Source organism: Enhydra lutris, unplaced genomic scaffold (genome assembly GCF_002288905.1).
Source record: "Enhydra lutris kenyoni isolate GAN:26980312 unplaced genomic scaffold, ASM228890v2 scaffoldscaffold89, whole genome shotgun sequence".
NCBI lineage: Eukaryota > Metazoa > Chordata > Mammalia > Carnivora > Mustelidae > Enhydra > Enhydra lutris.
In genome coordinates, this window is record NW_019154173.1 from 2,989,945 (window position 1) to 3,016,908 (window position 26,964).

At 44.0% G+C, this 26,964-nt stretch overlaps 1 protein-coding gene across 1 annotated transcript in view; it reads left to right on the forward strand.

The window, feature by feature from the left end:
* The window catches only part of LOC111162144 (FERM domain containing 7), a 32,360-nt gene extending 5,652 nt beyond the window's left edge, over positions 1-26,708 (forward strand). Inside the window, exons 2-12 of the mRNA XM_022526336.1 lie at positions 4,458-4,562; positions 5,371-5,413; positions 7,975-8,008; positions 10,504-10,601; positions 18,290-18,404; positions 18,595-18,742; positions 21,311-21,406; positions 22,782-22,945; positions 24,301-24,369; positions 24,477-24,552; positions 25,626-26,708. Of these exons, the coding sequence (XP_022382044.1) occupies positions 4,458-4,562; positions 5,371-5,413; positions 7,975-8,008; positions 10,504-10,601; positions 18,290-18,404; positions 18,595-18,742; positions 21,311-21,406; positions 22,782-22,945; positions 24,301-24,369; positions 24,477-24,552; positions 25,626-26,708 (2,031 nt within the window). The remainder of the gene's footprint in view (positions 1-4,457; positions 4,563-5,370; positions 5,414-7,974; positions 8,009-10,503; positions 10,602-18,289; positions 18,405-18,594; positions 18,743-21,310; positions 21,407-22,781; positions 22,946-24,300; positions 24,370-24,476; positions 24,553-25,625) is intronic.
* The last annotated feature ends 256 nt before the right edge of the window (positions 26,709-26,964 follow it).

Here is a 26,964-nt window from a genome sequence, read left to right on the forward strand (position 1 = left end):
CCCTTAACCCCCCATGTTGCATCTCCTCTCCCTCATATCAGGGAGATCATATGATAGTTGTCTTTCTCCGATTGACTTATTTCGCTAAGCATGATACCCTCTAGTTCCATCCACGTCGTCGCAAATGGCAAGATTTCATTTCTTTTGATGGCTGCATAGTATTCCATTGTGTATATATACCACATCTTCTTTATCCATTCGTCTGTTGATGGACATCTAGGTTCTTTCCATAGTTTGGCTATTGTAGACATTGCTGCTATAAACATTCGGGTGCATGTGCCCCTTCGGATCACTCTGTCAGTGTTTTAAAGGGGGAATGTACGGGTGTCTGGCTGGCTCGGTCAGTGGAGCATGGGACTCTAGATCTCAGGATTGTGGGTTCAAGTCCCATGTTGGGTGTAGAGATTACTTAAAAATAAAAGCTTAAAAATAAGTAAAGAGGGACTGTAAAACATTCTGAGTGCATCATTGAGTGCTCGTTAAAAACGTATCGAGATATTCACAAAGTAAAAAGTTAAAATTCCCCTTTAATCTATCCTCCCTCCAGGGAGAATGCTATTAACATTTGCTGTGTATCTTTCCAGACTCTCCTATGCATTTATCTATATATGTGCATTGCTTCAGTCGTATGATGTGCTGGGCATTGCACTAAAGGCTTTGATGTGAATTATCTTGTTTAATTCTCACAAGTCTATGGGATAATACTACTATTATCTCCATTTTACAGATGAGTAAACTGAGGCTCAGAAAGAGTCAGTAATTTGCCCTAGGTCACATAGTGACTAATTTGTTCTTCCTCCTGAGAGAGCTGTCTTACTAATGCATAGGAATCAAGTTAATCGTTTGGCTCCATCCATTTATTCAGCAAATATTTATTGAACGTCCGCTCTTTACCGGGCATTGTATGTACTGCCAGGTATTCAAACACATGGCCTCTGTCTTCAGGCACCTGGAAAAGGCAGGTCAATCTGTGAGCTAAAAGATTTTCCCCAATTCATCCAGTTAGTAAGTGGGTAGAGCAGGATTACAATTCGGATTTGAATTAACAAATTGTTATATGACAGGTCTAGCTGCCGAAAGGCTGTGGTAGATTGTTTTATACGGGAAACCACCTTGAATATTTGTTGTTCCCATGAGAAGAGGAGTTTGGAGCCCCCAGAAATCAGTGTTATGAGTAAAACACAGTTTGTAAATTGGAGATTATAGATAGAAGTTCTAAAAAGTTCTAAATTTTATATATATATATAATATATATAAATAAATATATATAAATAATAATTATATATAAGTATCATAACTATAGATAGATCTATAGATATGATACTTGAACAACACAAGAGTTAGGGGTGCTGACCCCTTACACTGTTGAAAATCCATGCATAACTTTTGACTCCCCCAAAACTTAACTACTAATAGTCTACTGTTGACTAGAAGCTTTACCAATAACACAATTAATACATATTTTGTATGTTCTGTGTCGTGTGTGTGTGTGTGTGTTTTTATTTTTAAGGCAAACGCCGTTCTACTGCAATCAGGGGAGAAGGTTAAACAAGATTCAGGATTCCTTGAGTGGGAGGACTGGTAGTAAAGACTTTAGATCCACGAAAGAACTGGGTTAGAATGTTGACAATGTCAGCTTAAACAAGAACTTGCAATAGAAAAGAGAATCAAGGGACGCCTGGGTGGCTCAGTGGGTTAAGCCTCTGCCTTCGGCTTAGGTCATGATCTCAGGGTCCTGGGATCGAGCCCCGCATCAGGCTCTCTGCTCAGCGGGGAGCCTGCTTCCTCCTTCTCTCTGCTTGCCTCTCTGCCTGCTTGTGATCTTTCTCTGTCAAATAAATAAATAAAATCTTTAAAAAAAAAAAAAAGAAAAGAAAAGAGAATCAAAAGTCCAGAAAGGAAAAAAAAAAAAAAAGTCTTGAAAAGTTGCGTGTAAAGAGTTATTATGAGAAAAATAATCGCAACGTAAAAATCACAGAATTGGATTGTAATGGTTAAACAATATTAAAGTCTGTACGCTGAGACAGAACCAAGAGCTTGCCTATTATGCAACACGTTCCACAAGGCTGGCCAATTTCGAAGTACATTATGGAGGGCTGAAGGGAAATGCCTTTCCTGAGGTGGGGGTGGAGAGCCCCAGCCACGTGAGCACCTGACCTCCAAATGCATTATTGCCAAAGGCCTTTAGAGCCAGTTGGCAACATGTGCAGGGACAGAAGAATCAGGAGATTATTCTTATAAACATGGTATGGGAATCTTATGGAAGGGAGCAAAAAGGAAGCCTTGACTGGCATCCTTACAAGAGGGCTGTATATTCTTTGTGACAGCAGAAACCTTTAAATATACAAACACATGGAATGTGGCAGCCTTGATGGGGAGGATTAAATATTTCGATGGAAAAAAAAGAATACAAAAATGAGGAGGAGAAAGGAAAATCTTGAGTTTCTTAAATTGTTTGCAAAGAAACTGGAGTCTGTGACGGAATTTGGTCCTCATGACTGAAATGTTTCCTTGGTGTTGGAAAAAGTATTGCTGTCGTATCTCTCTTTAGAAATTCTTCTTCTTTTTTTTTCTCATAATAAAAATCCCGTGGCAGCTCCTTGTCTGGACGACTTTAAAAATAGGAGCGATTTCATCTGTCTGGAATGGTCTGTGTCAGCATTTGCCCTAGGCAAGGTTGCCACATAGGCAAAAACTCCCCCTTCCCTCCTCCCTCCCAGACGCCCCCTCCTCCACCGCCCCCCAAGGCCCTTCACGCCTTTGTGTTCCACCCCCAACTCTGTGTGGGCTGACCCCCCTTTCCAGGACCACAGCTCCAATGTGACCTCAAACATAAAAATCCAAGCCCCCCCCCCACCCCCCCCGGGCTCTGTCCAGGTGCTGGGGATGCAGTAGGTGTCGCCCCTGGTGGCCTCTTTGCATTTCAAAATAGGACCCTGGTTAACCCACGTGCCTGTTGAGTCGGTGCAGCTTTGGACGGTAAAACCAAGCGGAGCGAGGTCCAGGGGAGAAGGAAGGATTTGGTCACTGGGGGAAGAGGGTGGGGTAGGCCACCTTCCTGGAAGCTATTAAATCCCAGATGTGGGCTCCTGCTCAGCATGGCACTGCCTGGAGGGAGAAGGTAGGGGGTCGGAGGAGGGTAGCCAGACTCTCTGACCTCTCAAGGTTGCCGTGAGTTCTATGGGTCGGTGATTTCCAGCTACATTTCCCTTCGCCCGGCTTCCTGAGCAGCACCATGGGCACTGCGTGACTTGGCTTTAACTAGGGGTTTTCAGCGGCGTGTCTCTGCACCCATCCGCCAGGGCCCAATTTTCCCATCACAGTCCTCCTTGCAACAGCCACCCTCGGGTCCAGCTCTTATGGTGGCTGGAGATCAGTCAGATCTTCAAAGCTCCTGTTCTCAGAGAAACCTGGGCAAGGGGCTCTTTTGTGCTCGCAGTGTCTGCGGGCTTTAGGGGGGGAAACATGATGTGTGGCGTTATGGAAACGAATTGCTGGGAGATGTGGTGGGAAAGGCTGCAAAGTGAAGTCTGCTCAAGGAGCTCCCCTGAGTCACTGGGTCAATTTCACGTCAGAGCAACAGACATTCAAGAGTCCCTACTAGGTGCCGGCTCTGAGTTAGACGTGGTGAGTCACAGGAGAAATGAAGCGAGGTCCCTTCTCTGAAGGGACTCAGTCCAATGGGGAAGACAGACATCCTGGGTTGAGAGTACCACGTGTGAGGCAAGCGAGGGTGCTTGGGAGCACAGAGGTTGCCCTTGTCTCAACCTGTCACCGATAGGATCAGGGCAAATTCTCCAGGGAAGACAGCCCTTAAGCTGAGCAGGAGTAAGCCAAACCAAAGAAAGGTGGGAAGGATGGTCTGTGGAGAAGGAATGACAGGAGCAAAAGCGTGAGGCGAGAAACCACTTGACAGGTGTGGTTAACGGCAAGCGGGCTGCGATTATTAGAAAGGAAAGTGCCAGCAAGGGGGAGGGGCAAGAGGAGAGGCTGGAGGGGCGGGCAGGGCCAAGGGAGGGAGAGAGAGCCCAGCCTCCCGATGGAGAGCCTAGACTGTAAACTGAGGGGAGCCACAGAAGGATTTTTAAGCAGGTCAGATTTGCTTCTTGATTAAACTGTCTGTCAATTTGGGGGAAATCATTCAAATTGCCCGTGGGATGAATTGATTAAAGAATGCCACTGAAAGGGTAACACTGCCAATCTCACTGTAGTTCAGTGCGGGTTTGTCATGAGTCTGGGGCTTTTTGGAGGGGGGCGGGAGGGTTAAAACAAGCTACAGGTAGATGCATGTATTTATCTGTAAAACTTCGCGGTTTGAGAGGATGCAGGATGGCTGAAGGGTGCTTAGAGGAAACGGTGTCTGCCGAGAGGTGGGTGTCTCCCACCCTTTCTTCCACGTGGCCTGACATCTCAGGTTAGGAACACAGACTGTGCTATGATCTCTCTGTTTTGTTTAGCAAAAGTCATCCGGGAAGACGCTGTTTAATCTGAGTTGCAGCCACCTAAATCTCGCTGAAAAGGAGTATTTCGGATTAGAATTCTGTAGCCATTCTGGAAATAATGTAAGTTGGTTTCATTACAGGGTTTTTTGTGTGTAGCCTCTAAAATGCAGTTTGCGGCTAGGTATATAGGGCTCAAATCAGATTGAAAAAATGAAAAAGCGTTTGAACCCTTGCAAAATGCCTGGATTTAATAATGAAGTTTCCCCCTCCTCCCTCCTTGCCTATCTAAAATCACCTCAGTTTCCCAAACTCTTCTCCCCTCTATTCCTCTTTCATCACCCTGAGAACAGGAACCTCTGCTTTATCTGTTCTGATTTCCCAGAGGCTGGACCTCAGCCTCCACCATGAAGACTCCTAACTCACCAGTGAGTGTTCAGTGAATTCTTCTCTCCCCTCTCTCAGCTCCCCTCCTTCTCTGTGTTCTTCCTCCTGTGTCCTGCCTTGGCATATCTGTTATCTGGCACCTTCCCAGAAAGGTTCATTAGATCGATTAAGCTGGCATTTGGGGGATGTAGGATTCAAATGCAGAGCCAAATGCCTTCATTAGTCTTTGTAGTAACTAATGAGCCGTGGATGTGACACCTTTGTCACCCTACTTAGGCAGGGGAGCGATGATTCAAATGTCAACAACAAAGACTTTATAGATCAACAACGTTCACTGTCACTGGAAAAATACAAGGGGGCTGATTGAGTGTGGTGGAGATATGCCATCTCTTTGACACGGCTGTTTCTAACTTTCTTTAGAAGGGGGCCAAAATAGTTTGGTATTTGATTATTTTGTGCTGACTTCTGTTTGTTACCAAAAAAAAAAAAAAAGCTGTACTCAATGCCATGTTCTACCAATTTTTTTTCATTAATCTTATCACAGGTCTGGTTGGAACTGCTGAAGCCAATTACAAAGCAAGTGAAAAGTAAGTATGGGAAATCACCGAAGGCATCTAATTCCCAGTTACAACTTGAAAAGTTTTCAGTGACACCATGCTATTCCTCACCAAATATAAGCGGAGAAAAAGGGCTTCGAAGCATCATGTTAATCCTTCACAGGTCCAGTGAATTTAGCAATTTAAAAAATCACTGTAATGTTGTCCAAGATGAAGAAAAAATCATGCTGCTGGATCTTTGGGGAGATTGGAAGAATGCTGGTAATGACAGCATCCTGGGGATTGGCTCAGATCTTGGAGCATCCTTGACGTTCCCAGGGAAGGAAGAATTTCCTCTGCCTTTCAAGGTCCTTCTAGCCAGACTAAGAATCAAATTGACACAAGACAGATAAACAGGGGAAATTCAAATTTAATCTTATACATAGGGGGAGGCCACACAGACGTGGAAATTACAAGACAGTCAGACATCCTGAGCAGAGAAGGGAGTAGGGGTCTGGGACTTCAAAGCCAAAGAAAGCAATTCGCAGGAAAAAAGGAAAAGTAATTGTTTGGTAGACAAATGTTTGCTGGGCCACTCACAAACAATGGGAAAGGAGGACTTTGATCAAACAGGCCTTGGGAGGTCCCTCCCTGTCTACCACACCTAGTTCATATTATAATGTAGTTATCTAAGGTGATAGCTCTCTTCCTGGTACAGGTTCTCCTTTGCAATGTAGGTTTAGCCTGTTGGGGTTGGGCGGTAAGAGCGTTTCCTGAATTGACTGGGTTTTGATTGCTTTTAATTCAGAATATTCTTTTTAGAATAGATTTTATTTATTTGAGAGAGAGAGAGAGAATGAACAGGGGGAGAAGCAGAGGGAAAGGGACAAGAGGACTGACACGGGGCTCGATCCCAGGATCCCAAGATCATGACCTGAGCCAAAGACAGACCCTTCACTGACTGAGCCACCCAGGCGCTCCTTAATGCAACATAATCTTAATTCCCAACTGGCCCATTTTAGGCATTCTGACCTTGTTACTTATAATGCCATTCACCCTCGGCCTGAAGATGTTTTAGTTTTATCATGTTACAGACATTGTCCATTTGTTTCAGTTCACATTAGAGTGCCCGCAATATACGAAGCCTCCCCCCGAACCCTGCCCCTTTTTTCATCACCTAGTGCAGCGGTTCTGAGATTCCAGTGGGGAGTAGGAGCGCTTGTTCAAATGCAGATTCCCAGGCCCCATTCCCGGGTTGGGGGGCCAGCAACCTGCGTGTTAAATTCCACAGGTGTTTCTGATGCAGGGGGGTTTCAGTGAACACTTTTGAGAAACGCTGTCGTATGGTGTCCCCTGGCTCACCTGCCCTCTCCGTGTTAGTTCTGTCTACTCCCACCGCATCGTAATCATCTGTCACATTACTCCAACCGCTTCCTAACTGACTCTCCTGATCCGTCACCTACCCTACTTCCGAAGGGAACTACTGCAAATACAAAGGTGACCACATCACGCTCTGGCTCAACAGGTTTCCGTGGCTCCTTATTGCCCTTAGGATGGAGTCCGAACTTGTTCGCATGAGCAACGAAGCGCTCCTGCCGGTCCAGTTTTCCCTCTGCCACTGACCCATTCGAATTCCTAACTCTCCTGTCTGTGGCAAAACTAACTTCAGGTGTAGGGCTCTCGGAGAAAAGAAAACATGTCCACCTAAATTGGAATTTCAAATTTAGAAAGAAATAATTTCTCGGTGTAAGTATGTCCTTGTGTTATGATTATTTATCTCCAATTTCGATCTAACCGGAGCCCTCTGTCCTCCCTCTCGTGCTTGCTCGGTGCTCAGTGCTCTCAACCGTCTGCCGTTCGCCAGGCTACCTCTTCTGAGGGCTTAATTGTCTATTCCCCGTGCCTGTGCCCGCTTAGTACAATGCCTGACCTATAATAGGCACTTGACAAATATTTGCTGAACGAATGGTGCTAATGGTGTATGGATGTGTTTGCTTTTGATGCAGAGAGTTTCTTTTTTTTCTTTTCAAACCCAAGCAGGAGTGAAGGCAAGTTGATGTGTTTTCTTAAAGCAGATTTTAAGCAACAAAGAAGCAGCAGTCCGTCCACTTCTAGTTGCCCTTATAAGATGCTTGATGCCAGATGATAATCACCTGCTTCTAAAGCTGAGCTCTTCTCTCAGCCGGGAATGCAGAAGCCCAAGTGGCAAGTGGTATATATCTTTTTAAATGGGACACTTCTTAGAGGACCCAGTAGGGCTCCGAAAGAGGCGCCAGCTTTACAGAAGGAAACTCAGAGGGAAAGAGGGTAGAAAGAGGGGCAGGAGAACTTTCCCGATTGCTAGCCACATGAAGACACAATCCAGAGATAGCACCATATTAGAAAAGTGGAAGATTGAAATTTAAAAGAAAAGTCTGAGGGAGGGAGTGATGGGGCGGGGGTGCAGAGAGGACAGGGGGAAGCATATGTGTGTGTGTGTGTGTGTGTGTGTGTGTGTGTGTGTGTAAAAACCTGTAACTGTTGTGATGGACATTTAAATAAAACTTATGGAGATATTGTGTTTTAAGATCCTAAGGAGGTTGTTTTCAAATTTATGGTGAAATTTTTCCCAGTGGACCCCGGACATCTTCGAGAAGAGCTTACAAGGTAGAGTAAATTCCCTGTGTGTCTGCAGCATGATGTTACTTAAGAATCATTATTCTCCATTTATCAGAGAACGGGCTTCCAGCCTTCTTTGGAAAGCTTGGCTCTCACTCTCTGGGAGATCGTGAGGAGCTGGAGAGAAGGTGGGCCTGGCTGGTCCCCAAGGCGTTAATCTTGCAAAGAGTGGGGTCCTCAGGGAGAAGGAAGGGTGGCATTCTAGCAGGGTAGACGGCCTGGGTGCCCACTTGGGGGTTCTGCCATTAATTCCTACAACAGTAAGAGCACTCGTCTTCAGTGCATCTGTGTTCCGGTCAGAGGGCAGCTTGATGGCACAAGTGTGATACCAGCTAATTTCCGTAGATGTTGAAAACCGCGTGGGTGTGTGTGCGCGCGTGCACATGCGCGTGTATCCCATAGGTAGAGAGTGATGATGACATGTACTTATAAAAAATTTAAAAAGTAAAAAAATAAAAAGTCTAAAAAATGATTTAAATAAATTATTTATCATATATAATATAGATCATTGATAATTTTATTATAATTCTTTAATAATTATAAATTATTCATTGTTTTATATAATTTTAACAACCATTTATAATTATACATTATTCATAATTTTAGATAGGTAAAATATTTTATACTCATAAAAATAAAAGTTAAAAATTCACCAGTATAAAACATTTTTTAAAAGTATATTTATACTTACATACAATGCCCTTCATTATTACAACGTAACCCTGCTTCTCCAAAAATGCACTGTCAACCTAACACTCTTTCAAACCTGAATGTGCTTGCTAGACTCTAGAATCTTCCCCTCCAAGGGATGCATGTTATCATCTAGCCCAACCCTCCTGGTTTATAGAGGAGGAGACAGTTCTGGGAGCTAGAATGACTTGGCCGGACCTTCCGCAGCCCCCACTCCCTCCACCCCCGCCCACCACACGGATCGCCCCTTCTTGCACAGAGGCCCTTGTTTTCTGAGGGGTCTCTGCAGACGTCACCTTTCACAAGTCTGTCACTGGCTCGCCCCCTCGCCCCACATTTGTGACTTGTAGGCCACTTTCCCAGATAACCTGATATCTTGGTATCTGTATCGGTTTGCACTAGCTAACCCATTTGAGTCTCAAATTATGACCAATTTTAATGGAGATAAACTTTCTCCACCCGCCGCCAAAAAAAAAAAAAAAGAATGAGAAAATCAATGCGATGATAAATGATTCATCAGCTGTTCAGAGTGAGGATTTGGTATTTGTAGCAGGCAGCTGCCCCTTAATAGCGAGGAACGTGTCAAATGACAAGAAGTTTCCTTTCTTGCTTGCTAGGAGCAAAATGAGATTCTCTTTCCCTTTAACAATTGAGGCTTATTATTCTCCTTCACATCTATATTTGAAAGCAGGCAATGGCAAAGGTTAGACTTCCTTTATTTTTTTCCTCGGTGGTCCGTTGAAGATACTTAACCATGGCTGACTTCACAAGGACGCCTTGTTTGGGGCCAATCTGTGAGTTTCTGAGAGTGGTCTGCAAGTATAAATTTTCTAATTGAGTCATTTCTAGCCCATTAGGGGAGCTCATAATTTGAAGGATTATAATGATGAGTACATTTATAAATTGAATAATCACCTACTAATTTTGCCCGTTTTTTCTATCACCTGCAATTAATTTTGATTTACCACATTGTCTTCAAGACTTAATTGATTTAAATTAAAAAGTCCAGATAAAAATGTTATTTAGAAAGGCTCATCTTATATTGGGAAATGCCCACAGTAGATACTCATGAATGCTGGATACCTACCCGCACTTGCTGGGTCCCTGACGAGCCCTTGGTGGGCGAAAGGGCAGTGTGGCTTCATTCCATTCAGAACATTGGCATTTCCTACCTGCCCCGTGGCAAGTGCTGGGCCAGGCTCTGAGGATACAGAGAAGGTGGTGCAGGTGAAGCCCGGCCTCACGTCCTTGATTTCCGCAACACAATCTTTTGGATAGGAGGAGGCCTCAATTCAGTGGGTGACCTGACATCTGGCCGCAGTTTTGCTATCTTTGGGCAAAATCACCTTGCTTAAAATCCCTTAACCTCTGCCCTTCTGTCATTGTAAAATGGGTCTGATCGATCCTGCCCCACCAACCAAGTTGTTTGAGAGATAGGGTTTGATAGCATTTGCTCAACAGAGCGGCCTGAGCCAGCTTTGTATTGCTGACTTCCCTTTCTCTCCGCCTGGGTCTGTGGCTTTGCTCCGTGGCAGAAACCACGAGAGGATGATTGGCCAACTCCCCCAAGCTGGCGGGAGGATTTAGCGGGGGTGATTCCTAACGGCTGCGAGGGAGGCCTGCCAAAATGCTGCACCAGATCTCTGCCTTAGTCACCCTCCCAAAAACGCATCTCACTGTCTTGGGGGCGCCGTTTCTTTCTTGAACCATCTTGGATCGGGGAGAAAGGAAATGATTCTCTCTTGTTCCTGTTTCTTTCTCAAGAGATTTTATTCCCCCCTACTTCTTTTCAGGTATCTTTTTACTCTTCAAATAAAGAAGGATTTGGCTCTAGGAAGGCTTCCGTGCAGTGAGAACTGTACTGCGTTGATGGTGTCTCACATTCTACAGTGTAAGTAGCAAATGGCGGCTTCGGGGCAAGAGCCGAGCAAGGGAGCGGAGCACCCCTGCCTGTGCCCATCCTGTGTTAGGACTTACAGAGGAGAGAAAGCCTGCATAAGGTGTCTGGAATCCTCATGGGCCAGTACAAAGAGGCTGGTCATTATAGCCACTCAGCTTTGGATTCCAGATCCAGTCCCTGCTATGTTCTAGCTGTTGTAGGCTTGGGTGAAGTCCCCTCACCTGTCTGTGCCTCAGTTTCCTAGTCTTTACAATAGTAACAAGAGGATCTTCTCATAGACTGGTTATGTAGATTAAAAGTAAATGCAGGTTTTCTTCCATCATGGTGTAACCTCCCCCCTCACCACCCCCCACTCCCACCCCCACCTGGGGCTTGCTGTCCAGGAGCCTCGTGGACTCATCTGTCCAGGCATGGATTTTGCCAGGCAAGCTCCACTCCCTCTGCTTGCCCCGGGATGCATTTCTGGTACGTGCTTTCTGTAGCACACCCTCATGTTTGATGGGATTTCTGCCTTGCTCTTTATCCTGAGTCTGGGGAACCAAGCACAGAGTACAGCAGGTAAAAGAGGCTAAAAGGGAAAAAGGCCCCAGGGGTCTACTAGGGTCCCCCATTTGCTGGCAGCCAAGTAGCTGGACTAGGCTGAATAATGAAGGCAGGGAGAAGGAGACCCGGGGAACCGCGGGGACCTGCTTGGGAGGGGGTGAAGCAGGGCAAGCCAGTCTTCTCCGGCACCCCTAACAGTGGGGTCGAGGCAGCTGGAGACAGTATTTCATCTCCTATGGCCAGTGGACTCTCTACCTTTTCTAGAGAGGCCTTCCAAGAACAGGCTGTTCTTTACCACTTTTGCGGGATCATAACATCATTTTTTGGCTTGTTTTACGAGTTCGGTGTTGACCTCTGTCCCTGACCGTTCTGACAGGCCAGAGCTGGTAGATTTCTGATTTCACTGGGAGCACCAGGATGAAGTGCTTGGAGAGAGACATTGTCTAAATCAGTGTTTATCTCAGGGATGCCTGCCTGGGATAGGTGACCACAGCCCCAGGGTATCAGGAATGCAGTGGGCCCTGAGAACAATAGTAATCAGGAAAGGCTTCCGGAGGAGGTGGCTTTTGTGCTGGACCTTAAAGGAGCACATAGGTAGTGATAGGCAGAGACACAGCTCAGGTAGGGCTCAAGCATAGGGTCTGTTTAGGGGAAGTAACAGAGAACTACAAGTCGTATGGATGGGCTTTGAACGCTCGGCTGGTGGGGTGGGGTGCGGGGTAAGGCGCATAGACAAAACAATGTTGGAAGACTTATCCTTTTTCATTATCAGCCTGTTAATGACTGGGGCTCCCCCACAGCCTCTAATGGCTGCGGGGGAGCCCAATTTCAATTTTAATAGCTGAGCATTATGGATTTGGGCATTCCCTAGTGGCCATCTGAGGCATAGCACTGAGGACTTCTGCTTTTCTAGAGAATACTTTGTCAATACAAGTTCTTTCCATAGGGAAAAATCTGAGGTTTCAGTGAGTCCCACTCCTCCCAGGGCAAGTCACTGGACGCCAGGGCAGTGTGCAGAACATCATCAGGTGGCTCATTCTTTTGCTCATTTAGTCATTTGCTCATTTAGTCATTCATCCGATATTTACATCCTAGGCACTCCAGAATCTCCACATGCTGACCTCATCTGCCTAAGTCTCTCTTACACATCCCTTTTACGAACGCTCTTAGTAACTTCTTTGTCATTCATTCAACAAAAACTTATTGAGTGCCTACCACATGGCAGGTGCTGTTATAGGCACGGGGAACTGGGCACTGAGCTGGACAAACACAAAGCCTTGCTCTCTTGGAGCTCACCTTTTGGCAGTGGAGGACAATCAGACAACCTAAATGAGGAAATATAGCATGTATGTTAGAAAGTTATAAGTGCATCAGGGAAAAATCACATATGGGAGGAAGATGGGGAATCCAGGGAGTGGGTACTCAATTTTTCAATGAAGTAGTCAGGGTAGGCTTCACTGTGAACATGACAGGTGACCAAAGATTTGGAGGAGGTGAGAGGGCAAGCTTTACAGAAATCTGCTGGAAGGTTGTTCCAGGCAGGGATAACATCCTGTGCAAAGGGCCTGAGGTGAGAATGTGTCAGGAGTGTTCAGAAACATTTAAGCAGGCTTTGTGGCTGGCTGGAGCTGGGGGGGAAGTAATCATGGAGGGCCTTAGAAACCTACTAAAGACCTAGAACATTACGTGAGATGGGAAACCACTGATGCATGTTAAGCAGAGGAATGAGATTATTGGAATTAGGTTTCAACGGGAACTTGTTGGCTGCCAGGTGAAAACCTTATTCTTGGGGTGGCTGGGTGGCTCAGTGGGGTAAGCATCTGCTTTCGGCTCAGGTCATGATCCTGGAATCCCAGGATTGAGCCCCTCACTGGGCTCCCTGCTCAGCAGAGACCCTGCTTCTCCCTTTGCCCCTCACCCCACTCATGTTCTCTCTCTCTCACTCTCTCTGCCTCTCTCTCAAATAAGTAAAATCTTAAAAAAGAAAAAAAAAAAGAAAACCTTATTCTGGAATGGTGGAAATGGGGAGACCAGAGAAGAAGCTGTAGCAGTAGAGAGAGATGATGGTACTTTGGGCCAGCGTGGTAACAGTGAATATGCTCATAACATTTGCTACCTTCTTGTACTGCTGATGTTTACTCATGTGAGTTTCATAGGTCTCTTCCTAGATTGTCATAGTCTTGCATGGAGTGAAAAACTAGCAGTCTTATGTGTTCTTGTGTTTTCCAAGGGTCAACATAGGGTCAGGGTCTTGTGCTTAATAAACAGTAGGGTTGGGTGTATGTGTGTGTGTGTGTGTGTGTATGTGTATGTGTATAATTTAGAGAGCAGGAGAGCATGAGTGGGGGGAGGGGCAGAGGAATAAGGAGAAGCAGACTCCCCACTCAGTGGGGAGCTTGATTTCAGGACCCTGAGTTCATGACCTAGGCCAAAATCAAAAGTTGGACACTCAACTGACTGTGCCACTCGGGCGCCCCCTCTAATTTACTTTTAAAAACAGCTCTATTGAAGTATAATTTACTTATCATAAAATTCACCCTTTTAAAGGCTACAACTAAACAGTTTTTAATAAATTTACAAAGTTGTGCAACCATGGCCACAGTCCAGTTTTAGAACTCTCCCATCACGCTGAGAGACCTTTCCTGCCCATCTGCAGTGACTCCTTGGTTCCCACACTCAGCCCCAGTAACCACTAATTTACTTTCTGTTTCTATAGATTTGCCCTTTCTAGACATTTCACTCAGAATGATAGAATATGTGGTCTTCTGCGTCTATGTGGCTTTGTTTCACTCAGCATAATATTTTTGAAATTCATGCATGTTCTACCATGAATCACAGCTATTTTCTTCCTTTCTTTTGCTGAGTAGTATTCCATTTTATGGACATACCACATATTGTTCACCTCTGTACTTGGCTGTGGACATTTGGATTGTTTCCAGCTTAGCTAATATGAATAATGTTATGGACATTCATGTGCAAGTCTTTGTTTGGGCACATTCTCATATCTTTTGAATAGATTCCCAGGAGGGTAATTGCCTCATCTTAAGGTAAATTAATGTTAAAAATGGTAAGAAACTACCAAACTGTTTTCTAAATTCTAACAGTAAAACCAGAAACGTATCACATTTCTAACATCCCACATCTTCACCAATAGTTGGTATTATCTGGGTTTTGGTGTGTGTGTGTGTGTGTGGTGTTTATTTGGTTGTGGCCATTCTAGTGAGTATGAAGAGCTATCTCACTGCAATTATACTTTGCATTTTCCTAGTGAGTAACGATGTGGAGCACCTTCTCATCTGTTTATTAACAGTCCCTTTTTGTTGGCAAAATGCCTTTCAGATCTTCTGCCCATTTTAAAATGGGTTGTTGTCTTCTTATTGAATTTTGAGAGATTTTTATATACTCTTTTTTAAGTTTATTTACTTATTTTTGTAAATAATCTCTATGTGGGGCCCAGACTCATGACCCTGAGATCAAGAGTTGCATGCTCTTCCAACTGAGCCAGCCAGGGGCCCCAGATTTTTATATATTCTGATTAAAAATCATTTGTGAAATATGTAATTTGAAAAATTTTTCCCCCAGCTTGGTGGCCTGACTTTCCATTTCTTAATCCTGGCTTTTGGAGTGGAACAGTTTTTAATTTTGCCAGAATTCCCCTTTCTCAATATGTTTTAGTGGATCGTGCTTTTAGTGTACCTAAGAACTCTTTGCCTAACCTAAGGTCACAAAGATTTTCCTCTGTTTTCTTCTAGAGCCTTTGCAGGTTTACCTCTTAGGTCTAGTTATATGATGTTTTGAGTTATTTTATTTTTTTGGTCTGCTTATATGGTGTATGTTGTGAAGTAGGGATCCAACTTCTTTTTTTTTTTTTTCTTGTGGTTGTCCATTTTCCCCCATTTGTTGAAAAGACTATCATTTCCCCCATTAAATTGTCTTGGTGTCTTTATAAAAAAACAATTGACCATTAATGTAAGGGTTTATTTCTGGATTCTTAACAATATTCCATTGATCTATATGTCCTTATGCCATTATTACACTGTCTTATTTATTGTAGCTTTGTATTGAGTTTTGAAATAGGGAAGTGTATATCTTCCAACTTTGTTCTTCTTTTTCAAAATCGTTCTGGTTATTTTGCATCCTATGTGTTTCCATGTTAAGATTATCTATCAATTTCTATCAATTAATCTATCAATTAATATCATCTATCAATTTCTATTTAAAAATGTGGTGGGAATTGCATTGAATTTATAGATCAATTTTGGTAGAATTACCACCTTAATTATATTGAGTCTTATAATGCGTGAACCTGAAATGTCTCTCCATCTATACAATCTGTTAAAAATTTAAAAATGTTTTGTAATCATCAGCATACAAGCCTTATACATCTTTTCATTAAATTTATTCCTGAGCACTTTATTTTTTAGATGCTATCGGAAATGGAACTTATTTAGTTTCATTTTTGGATTCTTCATTGCTAGTGTATGCACATGCAAGTCCTTTTTGTATATTGATCTATTTTGCTAACTTGATGAACTCCTATATTCTAGGAGTTTTTTGTGGATTCCCCAGAATTTTCCGCACACATGACCGTGTTGACTACAAGTAAAGACAGTTTTATCTCTTTCTTTTCAGTGCAAATTATTGATATTTTTTCTTGCTTATTAATTGGATTGACTAGAACCACCAGTACAATGGTGGATAGAAGTGGCAAGAACAGACGTCTTTGTCTTATTTCTGGTCATAAGAGAAAGCATTCGGTTTCTCACCATTTAGTATGATTATGATGTTAGCTGTAGGTTTTTCATAGATAACATTTATCAGTTTGAAGAAGTTCCCTTCTACTCTGTGTTTCTTGGATTTTTAAAAATTTATTATTATTATATTTTTCTTGAAAGAGCAAGAGAAAGAAAGAGAGCAGGAGGGTGGGTGAGGGGCAGAGAGAGGGAGAGGGAAAGACAGAATCTTAAACAGGCTCCGTGTCCAGTATGGAGCTGGATACTGGGCTTGATCCCATGACCCTGAAATCATGACCTGAGCTGAAATCAAGAATCAGATGTTTACTAGGATTTTGTTGAGGATTTTTGCCTCTGTATTCATGAGGTATATTGATCCATAGTTTCCTTATGATGACTTTGTCTGGTTTGGGTATCTGAGTAATACAGCCCTCATAGAATGAATTAGTAAGTATATTTCTATTTTTTGGGAGAGTTTGTGAAGAATTGGTCTTCATATCTTCTTTGAATATTTGATAGAATGAATCAGTGAAATCATATGGGCCTGATTGTGTTTTAATGAGATTTGTACATTTATCAATTTTGGCAAAAATATAAATTAAAAAGCCATTGATTTGGCCTTTTTAAAAAGAACTTGTTTGTGAGGGTTTTATATAATGCGACTTATATACATACATACCTCATCTGTCATGAGCATGTTGGTGAACATGTCATCTGTCTAAAATGTAATAGAGGGGCACCTGGGTGGCTCAGTTGTTAAGCGTCCACCTTCGGCTCAGGTCATGATCCCAGGGTCCTGGGATGGAGCCCTGCATCAGGCTCCCTGCTCAGCGGGAAGCCTGCCTCTCCCTCTCCCACTCCCCCTGCTTGTGTTCCCTCTCTTGCTGTGTGTTTCTCTCTGTCAAATAAATAAATTAAAATGTTTTAAAGAAATGTAATAGAAAAAAAGAGAAAAGAGGAAGTAAGTTTCCATCCCTCAAAATCAGTGTCCCATATCCATCTATTTTAGTCACCGGATTCCATGGAGAATGTATTTACTCTTACAATTCATAAAATGCCAATTGTTTTGGATATCTATGTTCTTGGTTAGGAATCCTAATTATGACCAAGTGTGGAGATCTTTTCAGGAGAAGTCAGTAACCAAGAAGTGATTCATACCAATCTGACAGAGAGGGAAAAGGCATAAAAATTATAAGGAAGACCCAGTAATTCAAAAATTGAAAGATTTTGAAGCCATTAACTATAGGAGCAGATAATCCTGTATACCTCAATCACCTTTGTAGGCATTGTGCTGTGACAGGTGTTTATAACAATAAGCTAGAGACATCTAGAGATGAGAAGATTATGATCAGGGATAAGCTGCCAGTGATTTAGGAAAGCCAGAATGATTTCCAGAATGATTCATTTACTGGGCATTCTGGATAGCTGGGGTTTTGCTCGTTTCGCCCACAATGATGCATTTGTACTTGGCATTCATAGTCTCCTTTTCTGATAATGCACAATCAGGGTAGAGTGAGATTAGGGACCCGTGTGAGTTTGCTAGGGTTGCTATAATAAAACACCAGGAACCAGGTGGCTTAAACGGCAGAAATGTCTGGACGCATCCTCACCCGCCCTTTCCTCCAGGTACTTGGTTCCTGGTGTCTCTCTGCAGGGTCAAATTTCCTCTTCTTCTAAGGACGCCAGGTCCAACTCACTTAGGGCCCACCCTACTGACTCATTTTAACTTAATCCCTTCTTTATAGGCCCTATCTCTGAATATAGTCACGTTCTGAGCTATGGGGTTTAGGACTTCCACTTCCGTGGTGGGCAGGGGGTGGGGGCACCCAGTTCAACCCCTAATAGGTACTGGTGAGAAGAAAAAGACCAGAAACAGAGTGTGGAAGAAGGAACCAAAGAAATATTCATCTGTGATCCTGGAGCCTTTAAGACATACACTGTGCCTATGATTTACTATGAAACTTCATGGCAACCCACTGCTTCTGATTTGAAAAAGACCCAGTTATGGGGCACCTGGGTGGCTCAGTCGTTAAGTGTCTGCCTTCAGCTCAGGTTGTGATCCTGGGGTCCTGGGACTCAAGCCCTGCATCGGGCTCCCAGCTCAGAGGGAAGCCTGCTTCTTCCTCTTCCATTACCACTTCTTATCTGTCTATTTGTCTCTCTCTCTCTCTCTGTCAAATAAATAAGTAAATAAGTAAATAAAATCTTTAAAAAAAGGAAAAAGACCCAGTTAATTCCCCCCCATCCTAAAACATAAATACATATAAAGCACGGAGTAGGGGGCCTAGGGCTGCACTGGCTGCAAAGAAAAGGCTGTTTGGGGAGGTTGGAGGGTCTGCTGAGTGCTCCGTTGCTAAACCCCCCCAATGCTAATGTGAAAAATGTCACTTCTCCGTCATGCAGCAGAACTGGGAGACTTTCATGAAGAAACAGACAAGAAACACTTGGCACAAACCCGCTACTTACCGAACCAGGACTGTTTAGAGAGCAAGATTGTGCACTTTCATCAGAAGCACGTGTGAGTCCTTCAACCAGTACCCGCTTCTACCAGCAGGGAATGGGACAGCTGGGGTCAGGCTCTTAAAAGCAAGTCCTTAAGTCAGAGAAGCTCCGGGCTCAAGAAAACACTGAGCTCCTCCCGGATCCCTTAGGGAGGAGGTGGCATTTTTGCTGCATTTATTAAGCTCATAAATTCTTTCCCTTTGCAGTGGCAGGAGCCCTGCGGAATCTGACATCCTGCTATTGGATGTAGCGAGGAAGCTGGATATGTACGGCATCAGGCCTCACCCTGCCAGCGACGGCGAAGGCACGCAGATCCACCTGGCTGTCGCTCACATGGGAGTACTGGTGTTACGGGTAACAACCATTTCCTTCTAAGTCCTGTGGCTTTGGGGGTTATCTTGGCTCAAACTTGGGTGACCTTGCCCCTCAGTCCTACCACCAGCCAGAAAGGGAGGGGATGCTTATGAGCGTCCCGTGTCCAATTTCTTGTCTGCCTGGGCTTTACCTCCATTTGTGGTCTTTGACGGACTGATTTGACTCTGAGGATCATTGGATCGGGCCGGCGTGGTGGAGAAAGTCAAGAGGCCCTTTGGAACTCTTAGACCCTAAATATGAATATGGATTTTGGCATCCTAAAAGCTTTGGCTGTGACACTAAGTGCACCCACCTTGTCCAGATCCACCAGAAACAACCCAAAGAGACCAAATGAGAGCTCCAAAGAAAGTCACAAACAGGTCAGGTGCAGACTCGGCTAGAACCATCTTGGCCTTCTCATGTTTCGGGTTGTAAACTTTGCAGCATGAGAGTCACACAGGTGGGCAAAAGACCCAATGGGTCACAGGAATAAGTGTTCCCCCAGGAAGGAATTTGACCCATTCTACTCTAACTGCCCCCCATCAGTCCTTGTCGTTTCCTACGGCATGGGAGAAAATGGGGAAGGGGAGGGGAGCAAGGCCGTCATGTTAGTCGGGAGCTCTTCCAGCCCAAGCATTTCTGTGGACAGTGTGGAATAAAGTAGCCAGTCTATTTTGTCCTACTCCAAATGCAGTCTAAGAATACTTGTGTACCGAGTACTTTGTATGTGTTCGGTATTGTGTTATTCTTTAAAAAAAAAAACAACTCAAACCCAGCTTTATTGAGATGTAATTTGCATAATCTATAATTCATCTGGTTTAATTTTTCAATTCAATGGGCTTGAGTATATTTACAGAGTCTGGCGGCACTATTCCTTGATTCATTCATCCTTCTGTCGGTATAGTTACTGTATAGCTATCCAGTGCCGGATACTAGAGCTGCAGAGGTAAACAGGAGGGATGCTGACAAAGTCTTTCTTTTCTTAAAAGATGTATTGATGTATTTATTTGAGAGAGAGAGAGAGAGAGAGAGAGAGAGAAAATGTAAGCAGGGGGAGGGGCAGAAGAGAGAATCCTCAAGCAGATTCCCTGCTGAGTGCAGAACCCAACATGGGACTCAATCCCAGCACCCTGAGATCGTGACCTGAGCCAAAATCAAGAGTCGGATGCTCAGCTGGCTGAGCCACGCAGGCGCCCCATGGACCTTGCATTCTAATAGGGGGAAGACGGACAATGAAACAAGTAATTTTAAGCAAATGCCATGTATTTGTTTTCGAAGAAGTATGGGGTGCTAAGGTAACGCATGTGAAAAGGGTTTAACATTTGAGCTAAGGGGGCACCTGCCTGGTTCAGTTGGAAGAGCTTGTGACTCTTGGTCTTGGGGTCATGAGTTCAAGCCTCATGTTGGGTGGAGAGATGACTAAAAATAAGTAAATAAATAAACTTAAAAAAATTTAAGACAAGACACTAGGAAGTTGTCCAGATCAAAGAGATAGGGTTGGCAGGGGCTGGGGGCGGGGCGCGGATTCCAGACAAAGGGCACAAAGACAAAGGCCCGGAGAAGGGTAAAGGATGGCATGGTCAACAAACTAACATTAAGCATGACCTATGGCTCAGGTCATTAAGGTTCTCACAATTTAGAGAGACCAGAGAAATAGTGATCAATATCAGTAATCAGTAATAAGTAATCCAAAGCTAATCTATCCTACACACGTGAAGCTGCACAACAAGCATACATAACAAACTAATAAATGTGGTTATCCATAGAGAATGGATAGATGGGTACAGAGGGACAGATATAGGAATGATGGTGGTGGGAGCGAGACTTCTCGATGTGTATATTTTTTGTATACCTTTGATTTTTGGACCATTTAAACAAACAAACATCAAGCAACTGACCAACCAGCCAACCAACCAACCAACCACCCAAAAGAGCTAAATGGTTTGAGCAGTCCAGAAGAGCCCAAGGCGTTCAGAGCAGTTAGAAATGGATAGTTATACAGAATATTTTAGAAGGGGGTGCTAGCCGACTGGCGAGACAGCTTGACTACGGGGAAGGCAATTTTGGGTAAGGAGAATGACAAGCCCTCTGGGAGGGAAGGTACAGAGTTGGATGGAAGGGTGTTTTCTAGGATTAGCGGGATGGAAGGCTGGATGTTCAATACAGCTGAGGCAGGACACCCCAGCCAAACGTGTTTAGACTTGATGATGCCTGCAGTGAGAAGTTCTGGAACGTATTCGAGTAAATGCAGTGGCAGTTGAATCTGAAAACATAGGAAGGGGGTGCAGTTAGAGAACTGACTCTAGTCATCCCCTCCTCCCGTGGTCTCCCTATCCTGGCTGGAGAACTTTCCCACGTGAACCCCTTCTTGCTTGCATTTCAGAACAGTCTTATGTCCCCCTGAAATAACTTCTTTGCCCCCAGCTCCTACCTAGTACAACAGGATCATCCTGTGCAAGAGGTGGGATGGTCCCATGCATGAAGTGCGTTTTCTACCAGGTTCTCATTGTCTTCCAAACCAGCTTGTGCTGACATTCACCTTGAAATCTGCCATGCATGTCATTACAGGGCAACACAAAGATCAATACTTTCAACTGGGCTAAAATTCGCAAGTTGAGTTTTAAAAGAAAGCATTTTCTCATCAAACTTCATGCCAACATCTTGGTAAGTAGTTTCTAATAAATTCTGTTACTTTCTGTTCACTTGGGATTTCTTGGTTGTTTCAGCAAATGGTCTAAATGTGAGTGGTGAAAGCGGAGGGGTGAGGTACTCCCTTTTTTGCCTCTACATAAATAAACCGGAGCATTAGTCATATTTTTACTCAAGGCAAAACACCAAGAAATCCTATCGGCAGTTCAGAATGAATAAACTATGTTGGAAAATGGGGTGGCTGAAATGAAGGCCAAGTCTCCTTAAAAACCATGTTTTTCCCCCAGGGATTTGATAAGTCAAATTCAAGTGACCAGATCTAGGACTACGGACATGTTTAATTGCTGTTATCTGCCCCATTTTATATCTTTGTCTCCTTTCCTTAAACAAAAACAACTGAACACTGAGTACGTGCCAAATAATTGAACACCTATTATTTGCCAAAGCAGGATGCGGTATGGCGGGGGGTGGGGTATAGATTAGGCAAAAGCAGCTCTTATGGATCAAGGCTGGATTGTACAGGGTATGACAAAGGTGCTAGAAAGGATGCTTTGTGACTCTAAAGGAAATGAAAATGTGTATCAGCTCATTTTTTGACTTTCAGAAGATGCTGTAGTATGGCCTTCATTCTCTGGATCTTAGCCTCACACAAAAGTGTTCATTTGAGCAGTTCAGGAGACTGCCTCCAGTGTAAAACTCAGGGAGTGTCCCAGGGCTGCATGTGGGAACCTGGAAAGGAATGAGGGAAGGGGGGAATCAGCAGAAAACAGGGCTGCATGCACACATGCGCAAATGCGGGTCATAAAGTGGGTTGGGGTATGGGGAAAACTTAACCTTTAGGTCTGAAAGGCTAAGCTCCCCTGGAGCAGATGAAGACATGCTAAATGAGCAACACAGAGCATCACAGAACAAGGCAGCATAGGGAGGGCGAAGTGTTTCTAGCTGGTATGTTGGAAAGACTGCTATACATGTAATCATCCTATAAAGCCTACCATCTATAAGGAAATCGCCTCCTCCCCCTGTTTCCTGTTGGTCATTTATAACTTCTTGTCACCTTGAAACGATGTCCTTTGATGTTCATTTTAACCTAATTTACAACTTCATAAAAATGTTCCTGGCAGAGAAGAGGGGGTAAAAACGCATTTGAGGTGTGGGGGCTCCAGAGCAAGATTGGCTTCTCAGAGAAGGCTCTGTTTTTGAGCATTGGCCATGTCTGTTCCTCGGAAGGTTGCCAATCGTTTGGTTTTAGTAGGTGTGAAGACTGTAGGGAGCCAAGTGGAAAATCAGAAGCTGCATGGGCCCCTGAACCAATCGTTTGGAAAACATTAGGAATCGAAGTTCTTTGATAGTCTTGAAGGATGTTTGGCTTGATGGAAATTGGTTTACACAGGTGTTGTGCAAGGACACCTTGGAGTTCACCATGGCCAGCCGAGATGCCTGCAAGGCTTTCTGGAAGACCTGTGTGGAGTACCATGCTTTCTTCAGACTTTCTGAAGAGCCCAAATCCAAGCCCAAAACCCTACTGTGCAGTAAGGGTTCCAGTTTCCGCTATAGGTAATGAAATATTGCACATAAGCAAACGGGACACACAACTTCTTTTCAGTAGTGTGGAAGGCAATGGGAGCCATTAAATTCTAGAAGCAATAAAGAATCCCCTTTACTGCACCTTCTCTGTGTGACACCTGAGGTCCATATTTCCTAAGGGGGAGGCCAGAGGAGGGAAGCACCCTAGTTTAGGGGCTAGATCAGAATATTGGCAAGGATCGGCGGGAACTTACGCTGTTTGAGAAGATGTATTTAATGAACCTATAGTTTTCCTTATATCGCAACTTACATGCAAGGTATGGGAAGGAAAGCTCAACACCATCTGTTTGGTGATGGTTGGGCAAGAGAGGTGGGGAGACAGTCTTGGAGGAGCTCAGGGAGGCCAAACTCCGAGCTATATGGTGGTAGAGGCTCCTCGGCGCAGGTGACACTTTGGAGGAGTGGAAGCAAGGTCAAAATAAGATCTGATTTTTACGTGAATGCACCAGCCTAGGAATTCTTTGGAAGAAGCCTTCAAAACTCTTAGCTAAGATTTAAAACAAAACGAAACGAAACAAAACCCTCCTAATTGAATGTTTCCCATAGGGGATTTTCAAACAGTGGAATTGAGATCTCAAAAACATAGGTATTTTTTGATGGAATCTTTCCAAGATGTGTTTTACAAATCTCCACCTTCTTAAACAGATGATACTGGGCATATTTTGCCCTTTTCTTAACGACCAGATTTATTATAAACGTCACTTATGATCCTCTGCGGGCAGCTGTGGTCCAGTGATGGCCCCCGGCTCGGGGCGGGGGAGGCACGTCAGTCCCCGTACCTCAGTGATAAATGGCTCAGACTTGTTGGGTTTTATTATTTTTAGTAATATTTTTATTATTATTTTATTTTATTATTTTTCCTGATTTTTTTTGGCTCTTGTGTTTCTCCCAGCTGTCAGCTGGCTTTCTTTGCTGGTGTATGTCTCTCTGGAGCAAGAGTCTTTTACTATTTAGTTAGCTGTTTTTCTTCTGTCAGGAATTGGAGAACCAGCTAAATAGCTTTATTAGAAATTGTATGTAAATTTGCAGGTAGGGAAAAGGCCTTTATAGGAAAGTCAGTTTGTTTTCAAGGCCAGAATTTTTAACTGTGATATAGTCCTGTTCCAAAGCTTTTAAAAATCTTCTGGGTTCTGAGTAGTTGAGGTTGCTCTAGGCCTGATAGTTGAAAAAGTGGGTAGTTATCATTACTGTGATGGTCAGCCATTCATGGCATATGTCATTCATGGGGACGCTTGACTTCAATAGTAATTGAAGCTTTGGAGTTTTAGTAGTCTACTGGCTTATGAGTGGTGTTAATAAAATATCTATCTCATTCTTAATCACAGTGGAAGGACCCAACGGCAGCTTTTGGAATATGGAAAGAAAGGGAGGTTGACGAGCTTGCCATTTGAGAGGTACGGGATTTTCTCTCTCTCTCATGTTGATTTGAAGCCGAATGTAGAGATTTCTATGTATTCTCTATGTGCCTGTAGACCATTTCAATTCCTTTTCTGGATTACAGGAAACATTACCCATCTCAGTACCATGAGCGACAGTGCCGGTCCTCACCAGACCTCCTCTCTGATGTGTCAAAACAAGTAAGGTTTCTGAGAATCCCTTCTTCTTTAGATAAATGTACTACATCTACATGTGAAATGCTTTTAAGAATTGATTCTGCCAGAAACCTCCCGGTGTGTGAAAAGGTGACTCTGAGTAGGCTAGCCTCCTCAGGAGGTCTGTTAGCTCAATCTTTCCAGCCAATAGAAGACCATTTAATAAATTACCACTGGTGTGCACCTTATGGACTGAAAGCATCTGGCACATCTCTAAATTGCAACTTGTATTGCTAACGTCATGTAAAATGCGGATCCAAGTGAATTTCTATGGCTTTGAATTTTTTAAACTAAAAGCTCTTTTTTTTTTTTTTTTTTACCTAATGAAAAATTTTAAGGCTTAGAGGAAGCTTTAAGGTCTTGGGTTAACGTTTTAAAGTACTCTTGTCGTGTAATTTTGTCACTTAATTTACGAACAAAGTGCTATTCTCCTGGAACCGTGAGATGATGGCTTCATTTGAGTTTTATAAGCATTAACCATGTTAATTATTTTTCTTTTGCTCTCCCTAAAAAGAAAAAATTATAGGTCTCACAACCTCTCATGTCTTCGTTCAAATCATAGGCAGTTTTTATCTCAAAGGCCTCACGGAGGTATAATGCCATCTAACTATGTGACCCTCTGGTGCCATTTGTAGCCCTCCTTCCCACCATTTTACAGAGAATAGGGAGGATGCTAGAGCAGGGAGGTCAGGAGATCCACCTGAAGTCCCAAGGCAGAGCCAGAACTCGAAAGCAGAACCCCTGGCTCTTTTATAAATGAGCTACTGAACCATTCTGCCTGAAGTACCATGCCAGCGGAAGTACATGGAGAACTCAAGAGGCAAGGAGTGGGATGGCAGTGAGAAAGGAGACTGTCGTGGGTATTCTTTAGCACAAGGATTGGGATATGGTACAAGGTATTTCCCTTTCTGTATACATTCACCAACTTGGACTAGAACATGGAGTTGAGATGACCTTGTGAAAATACCTTCGTGAAATACAAGGCGAGTTGAGATCCCTGCCCCACCCCCAAGCAAATGGCTTTTCTCTTCTTTCACCAACGTGTCCTTTCTCTCAAGGTGGAAGATCTGAGACTAGCGTACGGCGGTGGGTATTACAGAAATGTGAATGGAGGGCACGCGTCGGAGCCCGTGCTCGACGGTAGGAGGAGGAACTCTGCAGTGGAGGTGACGTTTGCAGCGGAGCTGGAGCGTTCCAAACCAGAGGCGGATCCCACACTGTTACACCAGTCCCAAAGCAGTTCCTCTTTCCCTTTTATTTATACAGACCCTGTCTTTAGTACTGACCCGGATCCCAGAGACTACTTTGAGGAAAGGAGTCCTCTGAGCTCCTTCCAACCAAGCTGTAAGTTTGCTGACAAGCACATGAGCACATCTTCTGGCCTTGCAAGCAAAGTGAGTCCAGCAAGGCAGCTAACTTACACAGATGTGCCCTATATTCCTTGCACTGGTCAACAGGTTAATATTATGCCTCCCCAAGTCTTTTTTTATGTGGACAGACCACCCCAGGTGCCCAGACGGTCTCCAGTCATGGCAGAGGAAAGGGAAAGGCCAGACAGCTGTCTAGAGCCCACTGCAATGAAGCCAGCCAAAAGAAGCCCAAGGAATGTCAGAATGAAGAGCTTTCAGCAAGACTTTCAAGAACTCCAAGAAGCTATGGCCAGGACTAGTGGGAGGAGCAACATCAACGTAGATCTGGAAGCAGAAGACCCAAATTTAGAAGATTCGTTTGCATACAGCATTCAAGACCAAACCCCCAAGCGATCCCAGAGCCAGTCAGACATGAAAACGATCCGTTTTCCTTTTGGGTCTGAATTTAGACCTTTAGGGCCTTGTCCTACTCTGAGTCGAAAAGCTGACCTTTTTACATATATGTTTGCAGAGCAGGAGTTTCCAACAGTTTTAATGGATCAGGGAGCAGCAGAAAGGTACGTAGCTAGTGAATCCAGTGATTCAGAATCAGAAATTCTTAAACCAGACTACTACTCTTTGTATGGCAAAGGAATCAGGTCGCCCATGGCCAGAATCCGCTTGTCTTCTGGTAGTCTACAGCTTGATGAAGAGGATGAAGGTGTTTCTTTCAATACGCCAACTGCTGAAGACAGGACTTTGTTAAAACCATGTAATTACTTTTTAGCTTGAAAGTGTGAACTCAGTGAACGTTTCTGGGCCAGTTCCACGTTGCCAACTTAGGTAAAAAATAAGGAACCTTCTGCACAAACCATTTTCTTAGTTACCCTTCATTGGTAATGAGGGGATCGGCTATGTTTGGGCACCTAGCTCAGGAAAGACCCAGCTGCTGCCTCGTTCCTCAAGCTCCCCTCTTCAGTTTCCTCTGAAGGGGCTCCAGAACATACCCTCTCCTCACCAGCACTGTGGTGGGGCGAGGTGGCTACTT